This window comes from Caretta caretta, chromosome 7 (genome assembly GCF_965140235.1).
Source record: "Caretta caretta isolate rCarCar2 chromosome 7, rCarCar1.hap1, whole genome shotgun sequence".
NCBI lineage: Eukaryota > Metazoa > Chordata > Testudines > Cheloniidae > Caretta > Caretta caretta.
The window spans coordinates 52,966,605-52,989,843 of NC_134212.1; the positions used below are offsets into that span (position 1 = coordinate 52,966,605).

Here is a 23,239-nt window from a genome sequence, read left to right on the forward strand (position 1 = left end):
ATTTTGTGCTTTCCTGCACTCTGACATTATTTGCCTCCACATATTGGTCTGTGCTTTGTCAGTGTGGGAGGACAGCATGAGCTCAGAGAACATTTCATTACGAGTGCGTTTTTTTTCTTTCTAATCTTCACTAGCCTCTGGGAAGGAGAAGATCCTGTGATCATTGAAACACATGCAGCTGGTGGAGAAAAAAAAGGGACAGCGGTATTTAAAAAGACACATTTTATAAAAACAGTGGCTACACTCTTTCAAGGTAAACCTTGCTGTTAACATTACATACATAGCACATGTGCTTTCGTTAAAAAGTCGCATTTTGCCTCCCCACACTGTGTGGCTACCCCCTCAACCTTCCCCCCTCCCCGTGGCTAAGAGCGGGGAACATTTCTGTTCAGCCACAGGCAAACAGCCCAGCAGGAACAGGCTCCTCTGAGTATCCCCTGAAGAAAAGCACCCTATTTCAACCAGGTGACCATGAATGATATCTCACTCTCCTGAGAATAACACAGAGAGATAAAGAATGGACGTTGTTTGAACGCCAACAAACACACACTGCAATGCTTTGTTGTACAATGATTCCCGAGTACGTGTTACTGGCCTGGAGTGGTAAAGTGTCCTACGATGAAGGACGCAATAAGGCTGCCCTCCCCAGAAACCTTTTGTGAAGGCTTTGGGAGTACATCCAGGAGAACCGTGAATGCCAGGGCAAATTAATCCTTTCACATGCTTGCTTTTAAACCATGTATAGTATTTTAAAAGGTACACTCACCGGAGGTCCCTTCTCCGCCTGCCAGGTCCAGGAGGCAGCCTTGGGTGGGTTCAGGGCGTATTGGCTCCAGGTCCAGGGTGGGAAACAGTTCCTGGCTGTCAGGAAAAGCGGTTTCTCTGCTTGCTTGCTGTGAGCTATCTACAACCTCATCATCATCATCATCTTCTTCATCCCCAAAACCTGCTTCCGTGTTTCCTCCATCTCCATTGAAGGAGTCAAACAACACGGCTGGGGTAGTGGTGGCTGAACCCCCTAAAATGGCATGCAGCTCATCATAGAAGCGGTATGTTTGGGGCCCTGACCTGGAGCGGCCATTCGCCTCTCTGGTTTTCTGGTAGGCTTGCCTCAGCTCCTTAAGTTTCACACGGCACTGGTTCGGGTCCCTGTTATGGCCTCTGTCCTTCATGCCCTGGGAGATTTTGACAAAGGTTTTGGCATTTCGAAAACTGGAATGGAGTTCTGATAGTACGGATTCCTCTCCCCATACAGCGATCAGATCCCGTACCTCCCGTTCAGTCCATGCTGGAGCTCTTTTGCGATTCTGGGACTCCATCATGGTCATCTCTGCTGATGAGCTCTGCATGGTCACCTGCAGCTTGCCACACTGGCCAAACAGGAAATGAGATTCAAAAGTTTGCGGTTCTTTTCCTGTCTACCTGGCCAGTGCATCTGAGTTGAGAGTGCTGTCCAGAGCAGTCACAATGGAGCACTCTGGGATAGCTCCCAGAGGCCAATACTGTCGAATTGTGTCCACAGTACCCCAAATTCGACCCGGCAAAGCCGATTTAAGTGCTAATCCACTTGTCAGGGGTGGAGTAAGGAAATCGATTTTAAGAGCCCTTTAAGTCAAAATAAAGGGCTTCATCATGTGGACGGGTGCAGGTTTACATCAATTTAACGCTGCTAAATTCAACCTAAAGTCCTAGTGTAGACCAGGCATAGTCTCTCTCTTTTTCTGCTGCCTGCAGTCTGAACAGCTCTAGCTTTGTAACTGCTTCACTGCTTTCACTCATCTTGCTGCTTTTCTGTCCCCATTTCCCTTTTCTGAAATAAGCAAACAGAAAATAACAAACCAGTAACCTTCTCTTTGACTGTTCTCAGCCACCACTCTTAAAATCTCTTAAAATCTCTACAACAGTGTATGAAGTGCAAATCTCCCTTAGAACAACAAGCTGTGCATTTCACCCTGCTCGCTGTGTCACTGTGAGGAGTTCCCTAGGGTGCAACCTGTAACTGAGGTACCACTGAGCCCTCTGTTTTACCAACCGGGGCTCCCTCTCACACTGTGATACTGTGACAAACTACAAACCTCTCCAGGTCCTGCACTTATACAGCCATCCATAGGCAGGGACACACCCAGCTGAGTTACATGTATGCTTCTCCCAGCCACTCATGAACCAACAGCAGAGAGGCTCCAGCCAATTCCCCCCAGCTTCCCAGCCTAGGACCCCAGAGCAGTACCATCCTGTGCTGAGCAGGAGCCTGATCGGTGTAAATTTATAACACAGACTGCCCCATCTCCATGTGGAGAGGACACATACATGCCTTTGTAACTGAGCTGAGAATTCCCAAGCACTTCAGGCAAAATACGCTGTTTTAGGTGTAAGCAGGATCTGAATGAATTCTCCCCTGACAGCTAGCTTGGGGTTGGGGGGAGAGACTTCAGGAACAAACTCTATTTACATAAACACACCTGCTCTGCTTAGATATCCAGCAGATAGAGTGGTGTTGCTCAAAATAATCAACTTTGCCTAGTTTTGGGTTACAAATCACTTCTGAATGCAGGGGTAGTGAAATTCTATAATCAGTGTGTTGTCATTATTGTATGAATGAAAGGGAGCAGAACTGTGCTTAACTGGTACCAATGAAGGGATCACCCTCAGCTCAAAGGACCTTGTTAAGCCAGGGGCTCAAATGCCAAAGCCCTGTGAAAGTAAGAGAGGTAAGGACAGGTATCCCAGCCAGGAGGTGTGGACTCTCTCTCTCTCTCTCTCTCTTTGGGTCCCCGGACTGGTTTAACGTGTCCCCCCCTCCCCAGCACACTGTTCAAAGAAAGAGCTAAATAGGCTTCATAGGAGCCTCTTTGTTGTTTTAAATGTTCAATCAGAGCTGAAATCAGTTGTGGTGGGACTGTGTTTCTGCCCAGCCTCCTAAGAGCTGAAAATTACTAAGAGACTGATGTGCAGAGGTTACAGCAGAGAGGCAGGTGACAGCAGAAGGTGACTGACAGTCGGTTGGCGGAGTGGCTGGTGAGGTGGTGAGCAGAATGAGTGGCTGGCAGGACAGCCAGCGGAGAGGAACAGCAGCTGGTGGGATGGCCAGCGGAGAGGAACCACGGCTGGTGGAGTGGTCAGGCAGCAAGGAGCAGTGGCTGCCAGGGAGGCCAGCCAAAGCAAGTGCTCAGATGGCGGAGCAAGCAAGGTGCCTTCTTCCCCGGGTGGGAGGTGAACTCACATAGATGCGCCTCTGAACCCTGTGAGTGAGGTGTGGTGAGGGAGCACAGAGGGGCACAGAAAAGGAACTTTTAGTTGTAGAACTCAAGAACATGAGGCGGGAGGCACTGCCCCATGCACTCTGAGGTGGGTGTCCTGCTCGCAATTCTATGGTTATGAATCCTGCTTGTGGAATTTTTCCAAATTAATGTCAGGTGACTTCCCTCCTTTCATTAAAAAATTATTTTCGACACTCAGACTCTGTGCTTCTGAGTGGGGAAGTATCGCCTCTCAGAGGCACCCAGGAGTGGTGTGTAATTTTCCCAGGTGACTGGATTGGGGCTCGAGCCGGTTCTGTGTGGTATTGATGGAAAGGAACCCCTAGATATTGAACCCAGCCCTGTTCGCTGCCAGTTCCACCTAGCAGAATGGTTACATAGGTAAAATATAAAATAGGTTTATTAATTACACAAAGATAGGTTTTAAGTGATTATAAGGGCATAAAAGGACAGAGATGGTTACCAAAGAAAATAAAAATATGTGCACAATCTAAATCTTAAGCCTTATCACACTAGACAGTATTTAGATCAAGCAATGTTCTTACCGCACTGGATGTTATAGTTCTTAATGCTCAGAGTTCCCCCTTGAAGCCTGAGCCAGTCTCCTCTGATGATCTTCATCTTCTTGGTGTCATGGTTGTTTCCAGCATAGGTGGGGGAGGAGAAAGGCCCCCTCATGCTGCAACTGTTCCTTACTTTATACCCTTGGCCCATATGCCTGGCACACACTAGCCTAGGCATGCCCTGGTGGGCTTTTGCAGTGAACAAGCAACCCCGACATCATAGTGATAGAGCAGTTCCCAATCCCATAGTGTGGTGTTTGCATAGTTGAGTCACATAGCTGATTGATGGTCGACACCCACCAGAGCAGAATCCTTTGCATGCCATTAGCAAATGTACAGCATATTTCAGTAACAACCATAGAGCACAATTTCATAACTCTACATACTAGTGATATAAACACTTGAGCAGAACGATGGGTTTCAGCAGATCATAACTTTTCATATGATATCTGAATAATAATATGTTATATTAAACAAAGCATAAGCATATGACACTGGTGAATATGGGGACTCCAGTGTACTGTTTTGAGGCACAGAGTGCCATGGGGGTGGTGCGAAAGGGGTTAATGGGGCGGTGGTCCTGGAAGGCAGTTTAGGGAGGAAATGGGGCAGAAGCGGTTAATGGGGTGATGACTCTGACAGGTAGTGGGGGGTTGTGCGGAAGGGGTTAATGGGGCAATGGCCCTGGTGAGCAGTGGGGGAAAAGGGGTTAATGGGGAGCAGTGGGGGCTTGCTGGCCCAGAAGGGCTTAAGGGGGCCATGCCCTGGCAGGCAGTGGGGGTGGTGGTGTGGAAGTGGTTAACGGGACGGTGGCCCCAGCTGGCAGGTGGGGAGGTGATGGTGTGGAAGGGGTTAATAGGGCTGTGGCCCCAGCAGGCATTGGTGGGATGGCACAGAAAGGGTTAATGGGGAGGTGCCACCAGTGGGGAGTGCGGGAGAGAGGGGGAATGGCGCTGAAAGGGTTAATGGGGTGGTGGTGCTGGCAGGCAGTGGGGGTGTTCGAGCAGATGTGGTTAATGGGGGCAGTGGCCCCGGCAGGCTGTGGGGGGATGGTGCTGTGGAAGGGGTTAATAGAGTGGTGGCCTCATGGGCCAGTGGAGAGGGTGGCGTAGAAGGAGTTAATGGGGCCGTGGCCCTAGTGGGGAGTGGGGGTGATGTCACAGAAGAGGTTAATGGGGAGATGGGCCCTGCAGGGAGTGGGGGATGATGGCATGGAAGGGGTTAATGCGGCAGTGGCCCCGGCACGCAGTGTGGGGTGGTGGTGTGGAAGCGGTTAATGGGGCAGAGGCCCCGGGCGGGCAGGGTAATGGTTCAGAAGTGGTTAATGGGGTGCAGGCAGTGGTGGTGTGGAAGGGGTTAATGGGGGGGTGGCCCCGGCAGGTGGGGGGGTGGCACGGAAGAGGTTAATTGGGAGGTGCCCCCAGCCAGCAGGGAGGGGATGTGGCATGGAAGGGGTAAATGGGGCAGTGGCACTGGTGGGCAGTGGGAGTGATGGTGTAGAAAGGGTTAATGGAGCAGTGGCCCTGGGGGGGCGGGGCTTGGTGTGGAAGGAGTTAATGTGGTGGTGGCCCCGGCAGGCAGTGGCGGTGTGGAATTTGGGGGGTGTCATGGAATGGAAGTGCTTAATGAGGCAGTGGCCCCAGTGGGTAGTGAGGGCGGGGTGGCATGGAAAGAGTTATTGCAATGATGGTCCCAGCAGGAAGTGTGTGGGAGGGTGATGGCGTGGAAGCTGTTAATGGGGCTGTTGCCCTGGCAGGGAGTGGGGGGAGGGGTGCAGAAGGAATTAATGGGGCGGTGATGGGGAAGTGGTACTATATGTGAAAGAAAGTGTAGAATCAAATGAAGTAAAAATCTTAAATGAACCAAACTTTACCAAAGAATCTCTATGGATAGTAATTCCATGCTTTAATAATAAGAATATAGCAGTAGGGATATATAACCGACCAACTGACCAGGATGGTGATTGTGACTGTGAAATGCTCAGGGAGATTAGAGGCTTCATAGGCTTCATAAAAATAAAAATCTCAATAATAATGGGAGATTTCAACTATCCCCACATTGACAAGAGGTGAATATAGTTGGACTGCTTGGTAATAGTGACCACAATACACTTAAATGTAACATCCCTGTGGTGGGGAAAATACATTAGCAGCCCAACACTAGAGCATTTAATTTGAGAAAGAGGGACTTCACAAAAATGAGGAAGTTAGTTAAACAGAAATTAAAGGGTACAGTGCCAAAAGTGAAATCCCTGCAAGCTGCATGGAAACTTTTTAAAGACACCATAATAGAGGCTCAATTTAAATGTATACCCCAAATTAAAAAAACATAGTAAGAGAACCCCGAAAGTGCCACCATGGCTAAACAACAAAGTAAAAGAAGCAGTGTGAGGCAAAATGGCGTCCTTTAAAAAGTGGAAGTTAAATCCTAGTGAGGAAAATAGAAAGGAGCATAAACACTGGCAAATGAAGTGTAAAAATATAATTAAGAAGGCCAAAAAAGAATTTGAAGAACAGCTAGCCAAAGACTCAAAAAGTAATAGCAAAAAATGTTTTAAGTACATAAGAAGCAGGAAGCCTGCTAAAAACAGTGGGGCCATTGGACAATCAAGATGCTAAAGGAGCACTCAAGGATGATAAGGCCATTGCAGAGAAACTAAATGAGTTCTTTGCATTGGTCTTCATGGCTGAGGATGTGAGGGAGATTCCCAAACCTGAGCCATTCTTTTTACGTAACAAATCTGAGGAACTGTCCCAGATTGAGGTGTCATTAGAGGAGGTTTCGGAGCAAACTGACAAACTAAACAGTAATACGTTACCAGGACCAGATGGTATTCAGTACATCCAAGAGTTCTGAAGGAACTCATATGTGAAATTGTAGAACTACTAACTGCAGGAGAGTGAGTTTGTGTGTGTGTGTGTTTTGGGGGGGGGGTGAGAAAACCTGGATTTGTGCTGGAAATGGCCCACCTTGATTATCATACACATTGTAAGGAGAGTGGTCACTTTGGATAAGCTATTACCAGCAGGAGAGTGAGTTTGTGGGGGGGGAGAGGGCGGAGGGTGAGAAAACCTGGATTTGTGCTGGAAATGGCCCACCTTGATTATCATACACGTTGTAAAGAGAGTGGTCACTTTGGATGGGCTATTACCAGCAGGAGAGTGACTTTGTGGGGGGGGGGGGGGGGGGCGGAGGGTGAGAAAACCTGGATTTGTGCTGGAAATGGCCCAACTTGATTATCATACACATTGTAAGGAGAGTGATCACTTTAGATAAGCTATTACCAGCAGGAGAGTGGGGTGGGAGGAGGTATTGTTTCATGGTCTCTGTGTATATAATGTCTTCTGCAGTTTCCACAGTATGCATCCGATGAAGTGAGCTGTAGCTCACGAAAGCTTATGCTCAAATAAATTGGTTAGTCTCTAAGGTGCCACAAGTCCTCCTTTTCTTTTAACTGTAGTTTGTAACCTATCATTTAAATCAGCTTCTGTACCAAATGACGGGAGGATAGCTACTATGATGCCAATTTTTTAAAAGGGCTCCAGAGGTGATCCCGGCAATTACAGGCTGGTAAGCCTGACTTCAGTACTGGGCAAACTGGTTGAAACCATAGTAAAGAACAAAATTGTCAGACACATAGATGAACATAATTTGTTGGGGAAGAGTCAACATGGTTTTTGTAGAATGAAATCATGCCTCATCATCCTACCAGAATTTTTGAGGGGGTCAACAAGCATGGACAAGGGGGATATAGTGTACTTAGATTTTCAGAAAGCCTTCGACAAAGGCTCTCAAGCAAAGTAAGTTATCATGGGATAAGATGGAATCTCATGGATCGGTAACTGCAGAGGTGAAAGTAAGCCGGTATAGCCCAGTACGGTGTACCAGTAAGAGCCGGTGTGCCGTACCGGCACCAGCTTTCCCAGAGGGCAATTTAAAGCCCTGGGGTAGCAGCAGCAGGGCTACGGCGGGGATTTAAAGGGCCCCGGAACTCCAGCCGTTGCTACCGCCCTGGCCCTTTAAATCTCCACCTGAGCCCTGCTGCCGAAGCCATGGGGTAGCAGCGGCGGGGCTCTGGCAGGGATTTAAAGGGCCCCGGAGCTCCAGCCGCTGCTACCCCCCATGGCCCTTTAAATCCCCGCCTGAGCCCTGCTGCCCGAGCCCTGGGGTAGGGGTGGGGGGGGGCTCTGGTGGGGATTTAAAGGGCCCCAGAGTTCCAGCAGCCGCAACTGCCCCTGGCCTTTAAATCCCCGCCGGAGCCCTGCTGCCGAAGCCCTGGGGTAGCAGCGGCGGGGCTCTGGAGTGGATTTAAAGGGCTGGGACAGTAGCGGTGGCTGGAGCCCCGGGGTCCTTTAAATCCCCGACGGAGCCCGGCTGCCGCTACCCCAGGGCTCGGGCTGCAGGGCTCAGGCAGGGATTTAAAGGGCTCGGGGCTCCAGCAGCTGCTACCACAGTGGAGCCCCAGGCCCTTTAAAGCTCTGCCAGAGCCCAGAGCCCCAGGGTAGCGGTGGCAGCTGGGAGCCCCCAGGGCTCCTCAGTGATTTAAAGGGCCTGGGGCTCCGCTGCAGTAGCGGCAGCTGGAGCCCTGGGCCCTTTAAATCTCCCCTGAGCCATGGGGTTCCCAGCCACCTCTGCAGCTGGTAGCTCGGGGGTGATTTAAAGGGTGCTGGGCTCCCAGCTGCCATTACTGCAGCTGGAGCCCTGGCCCTTTAAATCAAGATTTACAGGGCCCGGAGATTTAAGGCCCCACCTCTTCCTGGTAAGGCCACGCCTCTTCCGGTTGAGGCCACGCCCACTGCTCAGGACTCCGGCATACCGGTAAGTCCTCTAACTTACTTTCACCCCGGGTAACTTGTTAAAAGATAGGAAACAAATGGTAGGAATACATGGTCAGTTTTCAGAATGGAGAGAGGTAAATAGTGGTGTCCCCCAGGCGTCTGTACTGGAGCCAGTTCTATTCAACATATTCATAAATGATCTGGAAAAAGGGGTAAACAGTGAGGTTGCAAAATTTGCAGATGATACAAAACTAATCAAGATAGTTAAGTCCCAGGCAGACTGAGAAAAACTACAAAAGGATCTCACAAAACTGGGTGACTGGGCAACAAAATGGCAGATGAAATTCAATGTTGATAAATGCAAAGTAATGCACGTTGGAAAACATAATCCCAACTATACATATATAATGATGGGGTTTAATTAGCTGTTACCACTCAAGAACGCGATCTTGGAGTCATTGTGAATAGTTCCCTGAAAACATCCACTCAATGTGCAGCGGCAGTCAAAAAAGCGAACAGAATGTTGGGAATTATTAAGAAAAGGATAGATAATAAGACAGAAACTATCATATTGCCCCATATAATCCATGGTACCCTTACATATTGAATATTGCGTGCAGATATGGTTGCCCCATCACAAAAATATATATTGGAATTGGAAAATATACAGAAAAGGGCAACAAAAATATCTTCTTGTATGGAATGGCTTTCATATAAAGAGAGATTAATAAGACTGGGCCTTTTCAGTTTGGAAAAGAGATGACTAAGGGGGGATATGATAGAGGTCTATAAAATCTTGACTGGTGTGGAGAAAATAAATAAGGAAGTGTTATTTACTCCTCATAACGCAAGAACTAGGGATCAGCAAATGAAATTAATAGGTAGCAGGTTTAAAACAAACAAAAGGAAGTTATTTTTCATACAACGCATAGTCAACCTATGGAACTCCTTGCCAGAGGATGTTGTGAAGGCCAGGACTATAACAGGGTTCAAAAGAACTAGATAAATTCATGGTGCATCAATGGTTCATCAAGTTCATCAATGGCTATTAGCCAAGATAGATAGGGATGGTGCCCCTAGTCTCTGTTTGCCAGAAGCTGGGAATGGGTGACAGGGGATGGATCACTTGATGATTACCTGTTCATTCCCTCTGGGGCACCTGGCATTGGTTACTGTTGGAAGACAGGATACTGGAATAGATGGACATTTGGTCTGACCCAGTCTGGCTGTTCTTATAGTAGGCCCAGCAGGCAGTGGTGGTGTGGAAGGGATTAATGGGGCAATGCCCCCAGCTGGCAGTGAAGGGGGTGGGGAGGAAGACGTTGCAGAAGAGACTAATGGGGCAGTGGTCCCAGGGGGGAGTGGCGGGGGGGTAGTGCTAAAGGGGTCAATAGGGCACGGGCCCCAGTGGGCAGTGCGGGGAATGATGTCTCGGAAGTAGTTAATGGGGTGAAGGCCCCAACAGGTGGTGGTCTGGAAGGGGTTAATGGGGTGCTGGCCCTGGAAGGCAGGGTGTGTATGTGGAGGGAGTTAATGGGACCGGCAGGAGGTGGGGGTGACGGTGCAGAAGGGGTTAATGGGGCGGAGGTCCCAGCAGGTGGTGGGGGTAACGGTGCGGAAGGGGTTAATGGGGCGGAGGTCCTGGCAGACGGTGGGGGTGACGGTGACGGTGAGGAAGGGGTTAATGGGGCGGAGGACCCGGCAGGCGGTGGGGGTGACGGTGCGGAAGGGGTCAATGGGGCGGAAGACCCAGCAGGCGGTGGGGGTGACGGTGCGGAAGGGGTCAATGGGGCGGAGGAACCGGCAGGCGGTGGGGGGTGACGGTGCGGAAGGGGATAATGGGGCGGAGGAACCGGCAGGCGGTGGGGGTGACGGTGCGGAAGGGGTTAATGGGGCGGCGGACCCGGCAGGCGGTGGGGGTCACGGTGCGGAAGGGGTTAATGGGTCGGAGGAACCGGCAGGCGGTGGGGGTGATGTCGCGGAAGGGGTTAATGGGGCGGAGGACCCTGCAGGCGGTGGGGGTGACGGTGCGGAAGGGGTTAATGGGGCGGAGGCCCCGGCAGGCAGTGGGGTGATGTCGCGGAAGGGGTTAATGGGGCGGAGGACCCGGCAGGCGGTGGGGTTGACGGTGCGGAAGGGGTTAATGGGGCAGAGGACGCGGCAGGCGGTGGGGGTGACGGTGCGGAAGGGGTTAATGGGGCAGAGGACACGGCAGGCGGTGGGGGTAACGGTGCGGAAGGGGTTAATGGGGCGGAGGAACCGGCAGGCGGTTGGGGTGATGTCGCGGAAGGGGTTAATGGGGCGCAGGACCCGGCAGGCGGTGGGGGTGACGGTGCGGAAGGGGTTAATGGGGCGGAGGACCCGGCAGGCGGTAGGGGTGACGGTGCGGAAGGGGTTAATGGGGCGGAGGACCCGGCAGGCGGTGGGGGTGACGGTACGGAAGGGGTTAATGGGGCGGAGGACCCGGCAGGCGGTGGGGGTGACGGTGCGGAAGGGGTTAATGGGGTGGAAGTCCCGTTAGGCGGTGGGGGTGACGGTGTGGAAGGGGTTAATGGGGCGGAGGACCCGGCAGGCGGTGGGGGTGACGGTGCGGAAGGGGTTAATGGGGCGGAGGAACCGGCAGGCGGTGGGGGTGACGGTGCGGAAGGGGTTAATGGGGTGGAAGTCCCGTTAGGCGGTGGGGGTGACGGTGCGGAAGGGGTTAATGGGGCAGAGGACCCGGCAGGCGGTGGGGGTGATGTCGCGGAAGGGGTTAATGGGGCGGAGGACCCGGCAGGCGGTGGGGGTGACGGTGCGGAAGGGGTTAATGCGATGGAAGTCCCGTTAGGCGGTGGGGGTGACGGTGCGGAAGGGGTTAATGGGGCGGAGGCCCCGGCAGGCGGTGGGGTTGATGTCGCGGAAGGGGTTAATGGGGCGGAGGACCCGGCAGGCGGTGGGCGTGACGGTGCGGAACGGGTTAATGGGGCGGAGGAACCGGCAGGCGGTGGGGGTGATGGTGCAGAAGGGGTTAATGGGGCGGAGGAACCGGCAGGCGGTGGGGGTGACGGTGCGGAAGGGGTTAATGGGGCGGCGGACCCGGCAGGTGGTAGGGGTGATGTCGCGGAAGGGGTTAATGGGTCGGAGGAACCGGCAGGCGGTGGGGGTGACGGTGCAGAAGGGCTTAATGGGGCGGAGGACCCGGCAGGCGGTGGGGGTGACGGTGCGGAAGGGGTTAATGGGGCGGCGGACCCGGCAGGTGGTAGGGGTGATGTCGCGGAAGGGGTTAATGGGGCGGAGGAACCGGCAGGCGGTGGGGGTGACGGTGCGGAAGGGGTTAATGGGGCAGAGGACCCGGCAGGCGGTGGGGGTGACGGTGCGGAAGGGGTTAATGGGGCGGCGGACCCGGCAGGCGGTGGGGGTCACGATGCGGAAGGGGTTAATGGGGCGGCGGACCCGGCAGGCGGTGGGGGTGACGGTGCGGAAGGGGTTAATGGGGCAGAGGACCCGGCAGGCGGTGGGGGTGACGGTGCGGAAGGGGTTAATGGGGCGGAGGACCCGGCAGGCAGTAGGGGTGACGGTGCGGAAGGGGTTAATGGGGCGGAGGACCCGGCAGGCGGTGGGGGTGGTGTCGCGGAAGGGGTCAATGGGGTGGAGGACCCGGCAGGCGGTGGGGGTGACGGTGTGGAAGGGGTTAATGGGGCGGAGGACCCGGCAGGCGGTGGGGGTGACCGTGCGGAAGGGGTTAATGGGGCAGAGGTCGCGGCAGGCAATGGGGGTGACGGTGCGGAAGGGGTTAATGGGGCGGAGGACCCGGCAGGCGGTGGGGGTGACGGTGCGGAAGGGGTTAATGGGGCAGAGGACCCGGCAGGCGGTGGGGGTGATGGTGCGGAAGGGGTTAATCGGGCGGAGGACCCGGCAGGCGGTGGGGGTGACGGTGCGGAAGGGGTTAATGCGGTGGAAGTCCCGTTAGGCGGTGGGGGTGACGGTGCGGAAGGGGTTAATGGGGCGGAGGCCCCGGCAGGCGGTGGGGTTGATGTCGCGGAAGGGGTTAATGGGGCGGAGGACCCGGCAGGCGGTGGGCGTGACGGTGCGGAACGGGTTAATGGGGCGGAGGAACCGGCAGGCGGTGGGGGTGATGGTGCAGAAGGGGTTAATGGGGCGGAGGAACCGGCAGGCGGTGGGGGTGACGGTGCGGAAGGGGTTAATGGGGCGGCGGACCCGGCAGGTGGTAGGGGTGATGTCGCGGAAGGGGTTAATGGGTCGGAGGAACCGGCAGGCGGTGGGGGTGACGGTGCAGAAGGGCTTAATGGGGCGGAGGACCCGGCAGGCGGTGGGGGTGACGGTGCGGAAGGGGTTAATGGGGCGGCGGACCCGGCAGGTGGTAGGGGTGATGTCGCGGAAGGGGTTAATGGGGCGGAGGAACCGGCAGGCGGTGGGGGTGACGGTGCGGAAGGGGTTAATGGGGCAGAGGACCCGGCAGGCGGTGGGGGTGACGGTGCGGAAGGGGTTAATGGGGCGGCGGACCCGGCAGGCGGTGGGGGTGACGATGCGGAAGGGGTTAATGGGGCGGCGGACCCGGCAGGCGGTGGGGGTGACGGTGCGGAAGGGGTTAATGGGGCAGAGGACCCGGCAGGCGGTGGGGGTGACGGTGCGGAAGGGGTTAATGGGGCGGAGGACCAGGCAGGCAGTAGGGGTGACGGTGCGGAAGGGGTTAATGGGGCGGAGGACCCGGCAGGCGGTGGGGGTGGTGTCGCGGAAGGGGTCAATGGGGTGGAGGACCCGGCAGGCGGTGGGGGTGACGGTGTGGAAGGGGTTAATGGGGCGGAGGACCCGGCAGGCGGTGGGGGTGACCGTGCGGAAGGGGTTAATGGGGCAGAGGTCGCGGCAGGCAATGGGGGTGACGGTGCGGAAGGGCTTAATGGGGTGGAGGACCCGGCAGGCGGTGGGGGTGACGGTGCGGAAGGGGTTAATGGGGCGGCGGACCCGGCAGGTGGTAGGGGTGATGTCGCGGAAGGGGTTAATGGGGCGGAGGAACCGGCAGGCGGTGGGGGTGACGGTGCGGAAGGGGTTAATGGGGCAGAGGACCCGGCAGGCGGTGGGGGTGACGGTGCGGAAGGGGTTAATGGGGCGGCGGACCCGGCAGGCGGTGGGGGTCACGATGCGGAAGGGGTTAATGGGGCGGCGGACCCGGCAGGCGGTGGGGGTGACGGTGCGGAAGGGGTTAATGGGGCAGAGGACCCGGCAGGCGGTGGGGGTGACGGTGCGGAAGGGGTTAATGGGGCGGAGGACCCGGCAGGCAGTAGGGGTGACGGTGCGGAAGGGGTTAATGGGGCGGAGGACCCGGCAGGCGGTGGGGGTGGTGTCGCGGAAGGGGTCAATGGGGTGGAGGACCCGGCAGGCGGTGGGGGTGACGGTGTGGAAGGGGTTAATGGGGCGGAGGACCCGGCAGGCGGTGGGGGTGACCGTGCGGAAGGGGTTAATGGGGCAGAGGTCGCGGCAGGCAATGGGGGTGACGGTGCGGAAGGGGTTAATGGGGCGGAGGACCCGGCAGGCGGTGGGGGTGACGGTGCGGAAGGGGTTAATGGGGCAGAGGACCCGGCAGGCGGTGGGGGTGATGGTGCGGAAGGGGTTAATCGGGCGGAGGACCCGGCAGGCGGTGGGGGTGACGGTGCGGAAGGGGTTAATGCGGTGGAAGTCCCGTTAGGCGGTGGGGGTGACGGTGCGGAAGGGGTTAATGGGGCGGAGGCCCCGGCAGGCGGTGGGGTTGATGTCGCGGAAGGGGTTAATGGGGCGGAGGACCCGGCAGGCGGTGGGCGTGACGGTGCGGAACGGGTTAATGGGGCGGAGGAACCGGCAGGCGGTGGGGGTGATGGTGCAGAAGGGGTTAATGGGGCGGAGGAACCGGCAGGCGGTGGGGGTGACGGTGCGGAAGGGGTTAATGGGGCGGCGGACCCGGCAGGTGGTAGGGGTGATGTCGCGGAAGGGGTTAATGGGTCGGAGGAACCGGCAGGCGGTGGGGGTGACGGTGCAGAAGGGCTTAATGGGGCGGAGGACCCGGCAGGCGGTGGGGGTGACGGTGCGGAAGGGGTTAATGGGGCGGCGGACCCGGCAGGTGGTAGGGGTGATGTCGCGGAAGGGGTTAATGGGGCGGAGGAACCGGCAGGCGGTGGGGGTGACGGTGCGGAAGGGGTTAATGGGGCAGAGGACCCGGCAGGCGGTGGGGGTGACGGTGCGGAAGGGGTTAATGGGGCGGCGGACCCGGCAGGCGGTGGGGGTGACGATGCGGAAGGGGTTAATGGGGCGGCGGACCCGGCAGGCGGTGGGGGTGACGGTGCGGAAGGGGTTAATGGGGCAGAGGACCCGGCAGGCGGTGGGGGTGACGGTGCGGAAGGGGTTAATGGGGCGGAGGACCAGGCAGGCAGTAGGGGTGACGGTGCGGAAGGGGTTAATGGGGCGGAGGACCCGGCAGGCGGTGGGGGTGGTGTCGCGGAAGGGGTCAATGGGGTGGAGGACCCGGCAGGCGGTGGGGGTGACGGTGTGGAAGGGGTTAATGGGGCGGAGGACCCGGCAGGCGGTGGGGGTGACCGTGCGGAAGGGGTTAATGGGGCAGAGGTCGCGGCAGGCAATGGGGGTGACGGTGCGGAAGGGGTTAATGGGGCGGAGGACCCGGCAGGCGGTGGGGGTGACGGTGCGGAAGGGGTTAATGGGGCAGAGGACCCGGCAGGCGGTGGGGGTGACGGTGCGGAAGGGGTTAATGGGGTGGAAGTCCCGTTAGGCGGTGGGGGTGACGGTGTGGAAGGGGTTAATGGGGCGGAGGACCCGGCAGGCAGTGGGGGTGACGGTGCGGAAGGGGTTAATGGGGCGGAGGAACCGGCAGGCGGTGGGGGTGACGGTGCGGAAGGGGTTAATGGGGTGGAAGTCCCGTTAGGCGGTGGGGGTGACGGTGCGGAAGGGGTTAATGGGGCGGAGGCCCCGGCAGGCGGTGGGGTTGATGTCGCGGAAGGGGTTAATGGGGCGGAGGACCCGGCAGGCGGTGGGCGTGACGGTGCGGAACGGGTTAATGGGGCGGAGGAACCGGCAGGCGGTGGGGGTGATGGTGCAGAAGGGGTTAATGGGGCGGAGGAACCGGCAGGCGGTGGGGGTGACGGTGCGGAAGGGGTTAATGGGGCGGCGGACCCGGCAGGTGGTAGGGGTGATGTCGCGGAAGGGGTTAATGGGTCGGAGGAACTGGCAGGCGGTGGGGGTGACGGTGCAGAAGGGCTTAATGGGGCGGAGGACCCGGCAGGCGGTGGGGGTGACGGTGCGGAAGGGGTTAATGGGGCGGCGGACCCGGCAGGTGGTAGGGGTGATGTCGCGGAAGGGGTTAATGGGGCGGAGGAACCGGCAGGCGGTGGGGGGTGACGGTGCGGAAGGGGTTAATGGGGCAGAGGACCCGGCAGGCGGTGGGGGTGACGGTGCGGAAGGGGTTAATGGGGCGGCGGACCCGGCAGGCGGTGGGGGTGACGATGCGGAAGGGGTTAATGGGGCGGCGGACCCGGCAGGCGGTGGGGGTGACGGTGCGGAAGGGGTTAATGGGGCGGAGGACCCGGCAGGCAGTAGGGGTGACGGTGCGGAAGGGGTTAATGGGGCGGAGGACCCGGCAGGCGGTGGGGGTGGTGTCGCGGAAGGGGTCAATGGGGTGGAGGACCCGGCAGGCGGTGGGGGTGACGGTGTGGAAGGGGTTAATGGGGCGGAGGACCCGGCAGGCGGTGGGGGTGACCGTGCGGAAGGGGTTAATGGGGCAGAGGTCGCGGCAGGCAATGGGGGTGACGGTGCGGAAGGGGTTAATCGGGCGGAGGACCCGGCAGGCGGTGGGGGTGACGGTGCGGAAGGGGTTAATGCGGTGGAAGTCCCGTTAGGCGGTGGGGGTGACGGTGCGGAAGGGGTTAATGGGGCGGAGGCCCCGGCAGGCGGTGGGGTTGATGTCGCGGAAGGGGTTAATGGGGCGGAGGACCCGGCAGGCGGTGGGGGTGACGGTGCGGAACGGGTTAATGGGGCGGAGGAACCGGCAGGCGGTGGGGGTGATGGTGCAGAAGGGGTTAATGGGGCGGAGGAACCGGCAGGCGGTGGGGGTGACGGTGCGGAAGGGGTTAATGGGGCGGCGGACCCGGCAGGTGGTAGGGGTGATGTCGCGGAAGGGGTTAATGGGTCGGAGGAACCGGCAGGCGGTGGGGGGTGACGGTGCAGAAGGGCTTAATGGGGCGGAGGACCCGGCAGGCGGTGGGGGTGACGGTGCGGAAGGGGTTAATGGGGCGGCGGACCCGGCAGGCGGTGGGGGTGACGATGCGGAAGGGGTTAATGGGGCGGCGGACCCGGCAGGCGGTGGGGGTGACGGTGCGGAAGGGGTTAATGGGGCAGAGGACCCGGCAGGCGGTGGGGGTGACGGTGCGGAAGGGGTTAATGGGGCGGAGGACCAGGCAGGCAGTAGGGGTGACGGTGCGGAAGGGGTTAATGGGGCGGAGGACCCGGCAGGCGGTGGGGGTGGTGTCGCGGAAGGGGTCAATGGGGTGGAGGACCCGGCAGGCGGTGGGGGTGACGGTGTGGAAGGGGTTAATGGGGCGGAGGACCCGGCAGGCGGTGGGGTGACCGTGCGGAAGGGGTTAATGGGGCAGAGGTCGCGGCAGGCAATGGGGGTGACGGTGCGGAAGGGGTTAATGGGGCGGAGGACCCGGCAGGCGGTGGGGGTGACGGTGCGGAAGGGGTTAATGGGGCAGAGGACCCGGCAGGCGGTGGGGGTGACGGTGCGGAAGGGGTTAATGGGGCGGAGGATCCGGCAGGCGGTGGGGGTGACGGTGCGGAAGGGGTTAATGGGGCGGCGGACCCGGCAGGCGGTGGGGGTGACGGTGCGGAAGCGGTTAATGGGGCAGAGGACCCGGCAGGCGGTGGGGGTGACGGTGCAGAAGGGGTTAATGGGTCGGAGGACCCGGCAGGCGGTGGGGGTGACGGTGCGGAAGGGGTTAATGGGGCGGAGGAACCGACAGGCGGTGGGGGTGACGGTGCGGAAGGGGTTAATGGGGCGGAGGAACCGGCAGCCGGTGGGGGTGATGGTGCGGAAGGGGTTAATGGGTCGGAGGAACCGGCAGGCGGTGGGGGTGACGGTGCGGAAGGGGTTAATGGGGCGGAGAACCCGGCAGGCGGTGGGGGTGACGGTGCGGAAGGGGTTAATGGGGCGGAGAACCCGGCAGGCGGTGGGGGTGACGGTGCGGAAGGGGTTAATGGGGCGGAGGAACCGGCAGCCGGTGGGGGTGATGGTGCGGAAGGGGTTAATGGGTCGGAGGAACCGGCAGGCGGTGGGGGTGACAGTGCGGAAGGGGTTAATGGGGCGGAGAACCCGGCAGGCGGTGGGGGTGACGGTGCGGAAGGGGTTAATGGGGCGGCGGACCCGGCAGGCGGTGGGGGTGACGGTGCGGAAGGGGTTAATGGGGCATAGGACCCGGCAGGCGGTGGGGGTGACCGTGCGGAAGGGGTTAATGGGGCAGAGGACCCGGCAGGCGGTGGGGGGTGACGGTGCGGAAGGGGTTAATGGGGCGGAGAACCCGGCAGGCGGTGGGGGTGACGGTGCGGAAGGGGTTAATGGGGCGGCGGACCCGGCAGGCGGTGGGGGTGACGGTGCGGAAGGGGTTAATGGGGCGGAGGAACCGGCAGCCGGTGGGGGTGATGGTGCGGAAGGGGTTAATGGGTCGGAGGAACCGGCAGGCGGTGGGGGTGACGGTGCGGAAGGGGTTAATGGGGCGGAGAACCCGGCAGGCGGTGGGGGTGACGGTGCGGAAGGGGTTAATGGGGCGGCGGACCCGGCAGGCGGTGGGGTTGATGTCGCGGAAGGGGTTAATGGGGCGGAGGACCCGGCAGGCGGTGGGGGTGACGGTGCGGAACGGGTTAATGGGGCGGAGGAACCGGCAGGCGGTGGGGGTGATGGTGCAGAAGGGGTTAATGGGGCGGAGGAACCGGCAGGCGGTGGGGGTGACGGTGCGGAAGGGGTTAATGGGGCGGCGGACCCGGCAGGTGGTAGGGGTGATGTCGCGGAAGGGGTTAATGGGTCGGAGGAACCGGCAGGCGGTGGGGGTGACGGTGCAGAAGGGCTTAATGGGGCGGAGGACCCGGCAGGCGGTGGGGGTGACGGTGCGGAAGGGGTTAATGGGGCGGCGGACCCGGCAGGCGGTGGGGGGTGACGATGCGGAAGGGGTTAATGGGGCGGCGGACCCGGCAGGCGGTGGGGGTGACGGTGCGGAAGGGGTTAATGGGGCAGAGGACCCGGCAGGCGGTGGGGGTGACGGTGCGGAAGGGGTTAATGGGGCGGAGGACCAGGCAGGCAGTAGGGGTGACGGTGCGGAAGGGGTTAATGGGGCGGAGGACCCGGCAGGCGGTGGGGGTGGTGTCGCGGAAGGGGTCAATGGGGTGGAGGACCCGGCAGGCGGTGGGGGTGACGGTGTGGAAGGGGTTAATGGGGCGGAGGACCCGGCAGGCGGTGGGGTGACCGTGCGGAAGGGGTTAATGGGGCAGAGGTCGCGGCAGGCAATGGGGGTGACGGTGCGGAAGGGGTTAATGGGGCGGAGGACCCGGCAGGCGGTGGGGGTGACGGTGCGGAAGGGGTTAATGGGGCAGAGGACCCGGCAGGCGGTGGGGGTGACGGTGCGGAAGGGGTTAATGGGGCGGAGGATCCGGCAGGCGGTGGGGGTGACGGTGCGGAAGGGGTTAATGGGGCGGCGGACCCGGCAGGCGGTGGGGGTGACGGTGCGGAAGCGGTTAATGGGGCAGAGGACCCGGCAGGCGGTGGGGGTGACGGTGCGGAAGGGGTTAATGGGTCGGAGGACCCGGCAGGCGGTGGGGGTGACGGTGCGGAAGGGGTTAATGGGGCGGAGGAACCGACAGGCGGTGGGGGTGACGGTGCGGAAGGGGTTAATGGGGCGGAGGAACCGGCAGCCGGTGGGGGTGATGGTGCGGAAGGGGTTAATGGGTCGGAGGAACCGGCAGGCGGTGGGGGTGACGGTGCGGAAGGGGTTAATGGGGCGGAGAACCCGGCAGGCGGTGGGGGTGACGGTGCGGAAGGGGTTAATGGGGCGGCGGACCCGGCAGGCGGTGGGGGTGACGGTGCGGAAGGGGTTAATGGGGCGGAGGAACCGGCAGCCGGTGGGGGTGATGGTGCGGAAGGGGTTAATGGGTCGGAGGAACCGGCAGGCGGTGGGGGTGACAGTGCGGAAGGGGTTAATGGGGCGGAGAACCCGGCAGGCGGTGGGGGTGACGGTGCGGAAGGGGTTAATGGGGCGGCGGACCCGGCAGGCGGTGGGGGTGACGGTGCGGAAGGGGTTAATGGGGCATAGGACCCGGCAGGCGGTGGGGGTGACCGTGCGGAAGGGGTTAATGGGGCAGAGGACCCGGCAGGCGGTGGGGGTGACGGTGCGGAAGGGGTTAATGGGGCGGAGAACCCGGCAGGCGGTGGGGGTGACGGTGCGGAAGGGGTTAATGGGGCGGCGGACCCGGCAGGCGGTGGGGGTGACGGTGCGGAAGGGGTTAATGGGGCGGAGGAACCGGCAGCCGGTGGGGGTGATGGTGCGGAAGGGGTTAATGGGTCGGAGGAACCGGCAGGCGGTGGGGGTGACGGTGCGGAAGGGGTTAATGGGGCGGAGAACCCGGCAGGCGGTGGGGGTGACGGTGCGGAAGGGGTTAATGGGGCGGCGGACCCGGCAGGCGGTGGGGGTGACGGTGCGGAAGGGGTTAATGGGGCATAGGACCCGGCAGGCGGTGGGGGTGACGGTGCGGAAGGGGTTAATGGGGCAGAGGACCCGGCAGGCGGTGGGGGTGACGGTGCGGAAGGGGTTAATGGGGCGGAGGATCCGGCAGGCGGTGGGGGTGACGGTGCGGAAGGGGTTAATGGGGCGGCGGACCCGGCAGGCGGTGGGGGTGACGGTGCGGAAGGGGTTAATGGGGCAGAGGACCCGGCAGGCGGTGGGGGTGACCGTGCGGAAGGGGTTAATGGGGCGGAGGATCCGGCAGGCGGTGGGGGTGACGGTGCGGAAGGGGTTAATGGGGCGGAGGATCCGGCAGGCGGTGGGGGTGACGGTGCGGAAGGGGTTAATGGGGCGGCGGACCCGGCAGGCGGTGGGGGTGACCGTGCGGAAGGGGTTAATGGGGCGGAGGATCCGGCAGGCGGTGGGGGTGACGGTGCGGAAGGGGTTAATGGGGCAGAGGACCCGGCAGGCGGTGGGGGTGACCGTGCGGAAGGGGTTAATGGGGCGGAGGATCCGGCAGGCGGTGGGGGTGACGGTGCGGAAGGGGTTAATGGGGCGGCGGACCCGGCAGGCGGTGGGGGTGACGGTGCGGAAGCGGTTAATGGGGCAGAGGACCTGGCAGGCGGTGGGGGTGACGGTGCGGAAGGGGTTAATGGCGCAGAGGATCCGGCAGGCGGTGTAAGTGATGTCACAGAAGGGATTAATGGAGCGTTGGTCCTGCCCGCCCGTGTGGGGTGATGACGGTAAAGAGTTTGGCGGGGGCGGCTGGGCAGAGCTACGCCTTACGCTTCAGTGCCTGGATGTTGAACCTCACTTGCTCGAAGGCAGGCGGGTAATCGTGCGTGGCTTGACTCCTTAGCGGGAACCAGGATGGTATCGCGATAACACGCGTCTCGCGGTTCTTGGGTAGCGCGCGGTTTTGGTGGCTGGGTGGGTCTCGCGACACTCATAGCTCTCGTGGCGCGCGGTAGGAAGCTTGGCGCGTGAGTTTGTGTGAGTGGAGCGGCCTCCGGAGCTTTCGCGCCAGCCAGCCAGCCATGCCGGCCCGCAACACCCCGAGCAGCGGCGGTGAGTGGCGGTCTCTTCCCAGGCATGCGGGATTCTGAGTGGGAAGGGGACAGAGCGGCGGGGATGTGCCTGGGGCTGGAGGGGAGGTTTTACTGTGTGTGTGTGTGTGTGTGTGTGTGTGTGTAGGGCTGGAGGGAGCTGGGTGCCGGGGGCTGGCGGGAAGGAGAGGGCGGGGCGAGGGGGAGTGCCGGGGGCAAGGGGAGAGTGCCGGGGCTTGGAGGGAAGGAGAGGGCGGGGTGGGGAGGAGTGCCGGGGGCAAGGGGAGAGTGCCGGGGGCTGGAGGGTGGAGGGCGGGGCGCAGTGCCGGGGGCTAGAGGAGGAAAAGAGGGCACATGGGTTGAGGGGGTGCGTGTGAAGTGTTGAGGGGAGGGAGGGAGGGAGGCAGGCGGGTGTATGTGTCGGAGGGTTCGGAGGTGTGGGTATTGGGCTGAGAAGTGTGGATACAGGTGCAGGAGGTGGGACAGTGAGGGAAGGGAACGGCTGCAAAGGGTCTGGATGGGGTTGATAGTAAATAATTGCAGTGATTAGAGGGGAACCTTCTCCACAATGTATCTCAACATTTCATGTACAGGGTCAGAGAATTGCCACTGAGCTCCAATGAGAACAAGCCTGAGACTGTTGTGCCCATTTGTATGGCAAGTGCCAGCTGATTGCTGAGCCAGTGATGCTTACTGCGGTATTGTGCAGAAAGGAGCATCTGCTACTGTCCTCTCTGCAGGCAGGCTGGCGAACTTTGGGCTTATTAATGGTGTTCATGCTATTGTAGGGCACCTGGGGGCAGAGATGGGTGAACAAGCAGAAGCAGCCGTGATTACACCATCCATGCTGGAAGAGGAGGAGCAGCTGGAGGCAGCAGGGATGGAGAAGGAGAGGCAAATGCTGGAAAAGGTAAATTGAAGGGCGTAATCAAAGTTAAAATATTTCTGCCACCTCTACCTATCTGTCACCAGCAAAGCCAAAAATTATGTATTACTTTCTGCCTGTGGGGGCAGATTTGTTGTGTTCATTGCATACTTGAACCTGATTTGTTGGTACTTGTAAAGTTGGGCTAGGCATGCTCTTAATTATCTACAGCTATGCTTTCCAGAGTGGAAATGATTCAACAGAGTGCACTTCAAGTGAAATCTGTTTCACAGAAGCTGTGAGAGTTAATATTTTGTTATGGTCAAAGGACAGCATTATTAACATTTTTTTACCTTATCAACAATGGATTTTTAAGCGGACACTCAGCTTACAACTTTGTTAAATAAATTTGTTTTTTTAAACTATGTTACTAATAACACAAGCTTGATAAAAGCTTTAGAACTTAAAATCCAATATAGCTGTCACCATTTATCTGTGTCATTTCTTGGGCCTAAAAGTACTGAATGTTATACTTTAAAAAATTATTTGGAAAAGGGCAGTAGATTTATAGTGAGTTGATAGGCAGTTCACAACAGTTTGAATCTCCCATTATGCTCAAATAAATTGGTTAGTCTCTAAGGTGCCACAAGTACTCCTTTTCTTTTTGCGAATACAGACTAACACGGCTGTTACTCTGAAACTAGTCATCATCTATTATTTGTGTATGGTTTTTCTACACAGCAGGGAAGAATAAGCTTTTTTTTAAATGGAAACATGAATATAGCACCACAAAAATTGCCTGGACTAGTACCTGAAACTACTTTAAAATAATTTTTTCATTGACTGCATTTCAGTTTGACAGTATCCCTTTAAGCTTGAGTATTTTAAACTGCTATGGCTAGAAACTAGTATTTTATACATCATGTAATTATAGCCTCCAGTGAATAATAACCATAGCTAGAAATTAATACTTATGGTAAGCAGTA

At 58.9% G+C, this 23,239-nt stretch overlaps 1 protein-coding gene across 3 annotated transcripts in view; it reads left to right on the plus strand.

Moving 5' to 3' along the window:
• Positions 1-23,239, plus strand: part of HELLS (helicase, lymphoid specific) — a 73,695-nt gene that overhangs the window by 6,862 nt on the left and 43,594 nt on the right. For 2 of the 3 annotated variants that reach the window (XM_048857969.1, XM_048857971.1), the window contains exons 1-2: positions 21,256-21,410; positions 22,177-22,298. In XM_048857969.1, coding sequence (XP_048713926.1) covers positions 21,380-21,410; positions 22,177-22,298 — 153 coding nt within the window. In that variant the 5' untranslated portion in view covers positions 21,256-21,379. Of the gene's footprint in view, positions 1-21,255; positions 21,411-22,176; positions 22,299-23,239 lie in introns of those variants that run through there. The other variant, XM_075130662.1, reaches the window with a different exon arrangement.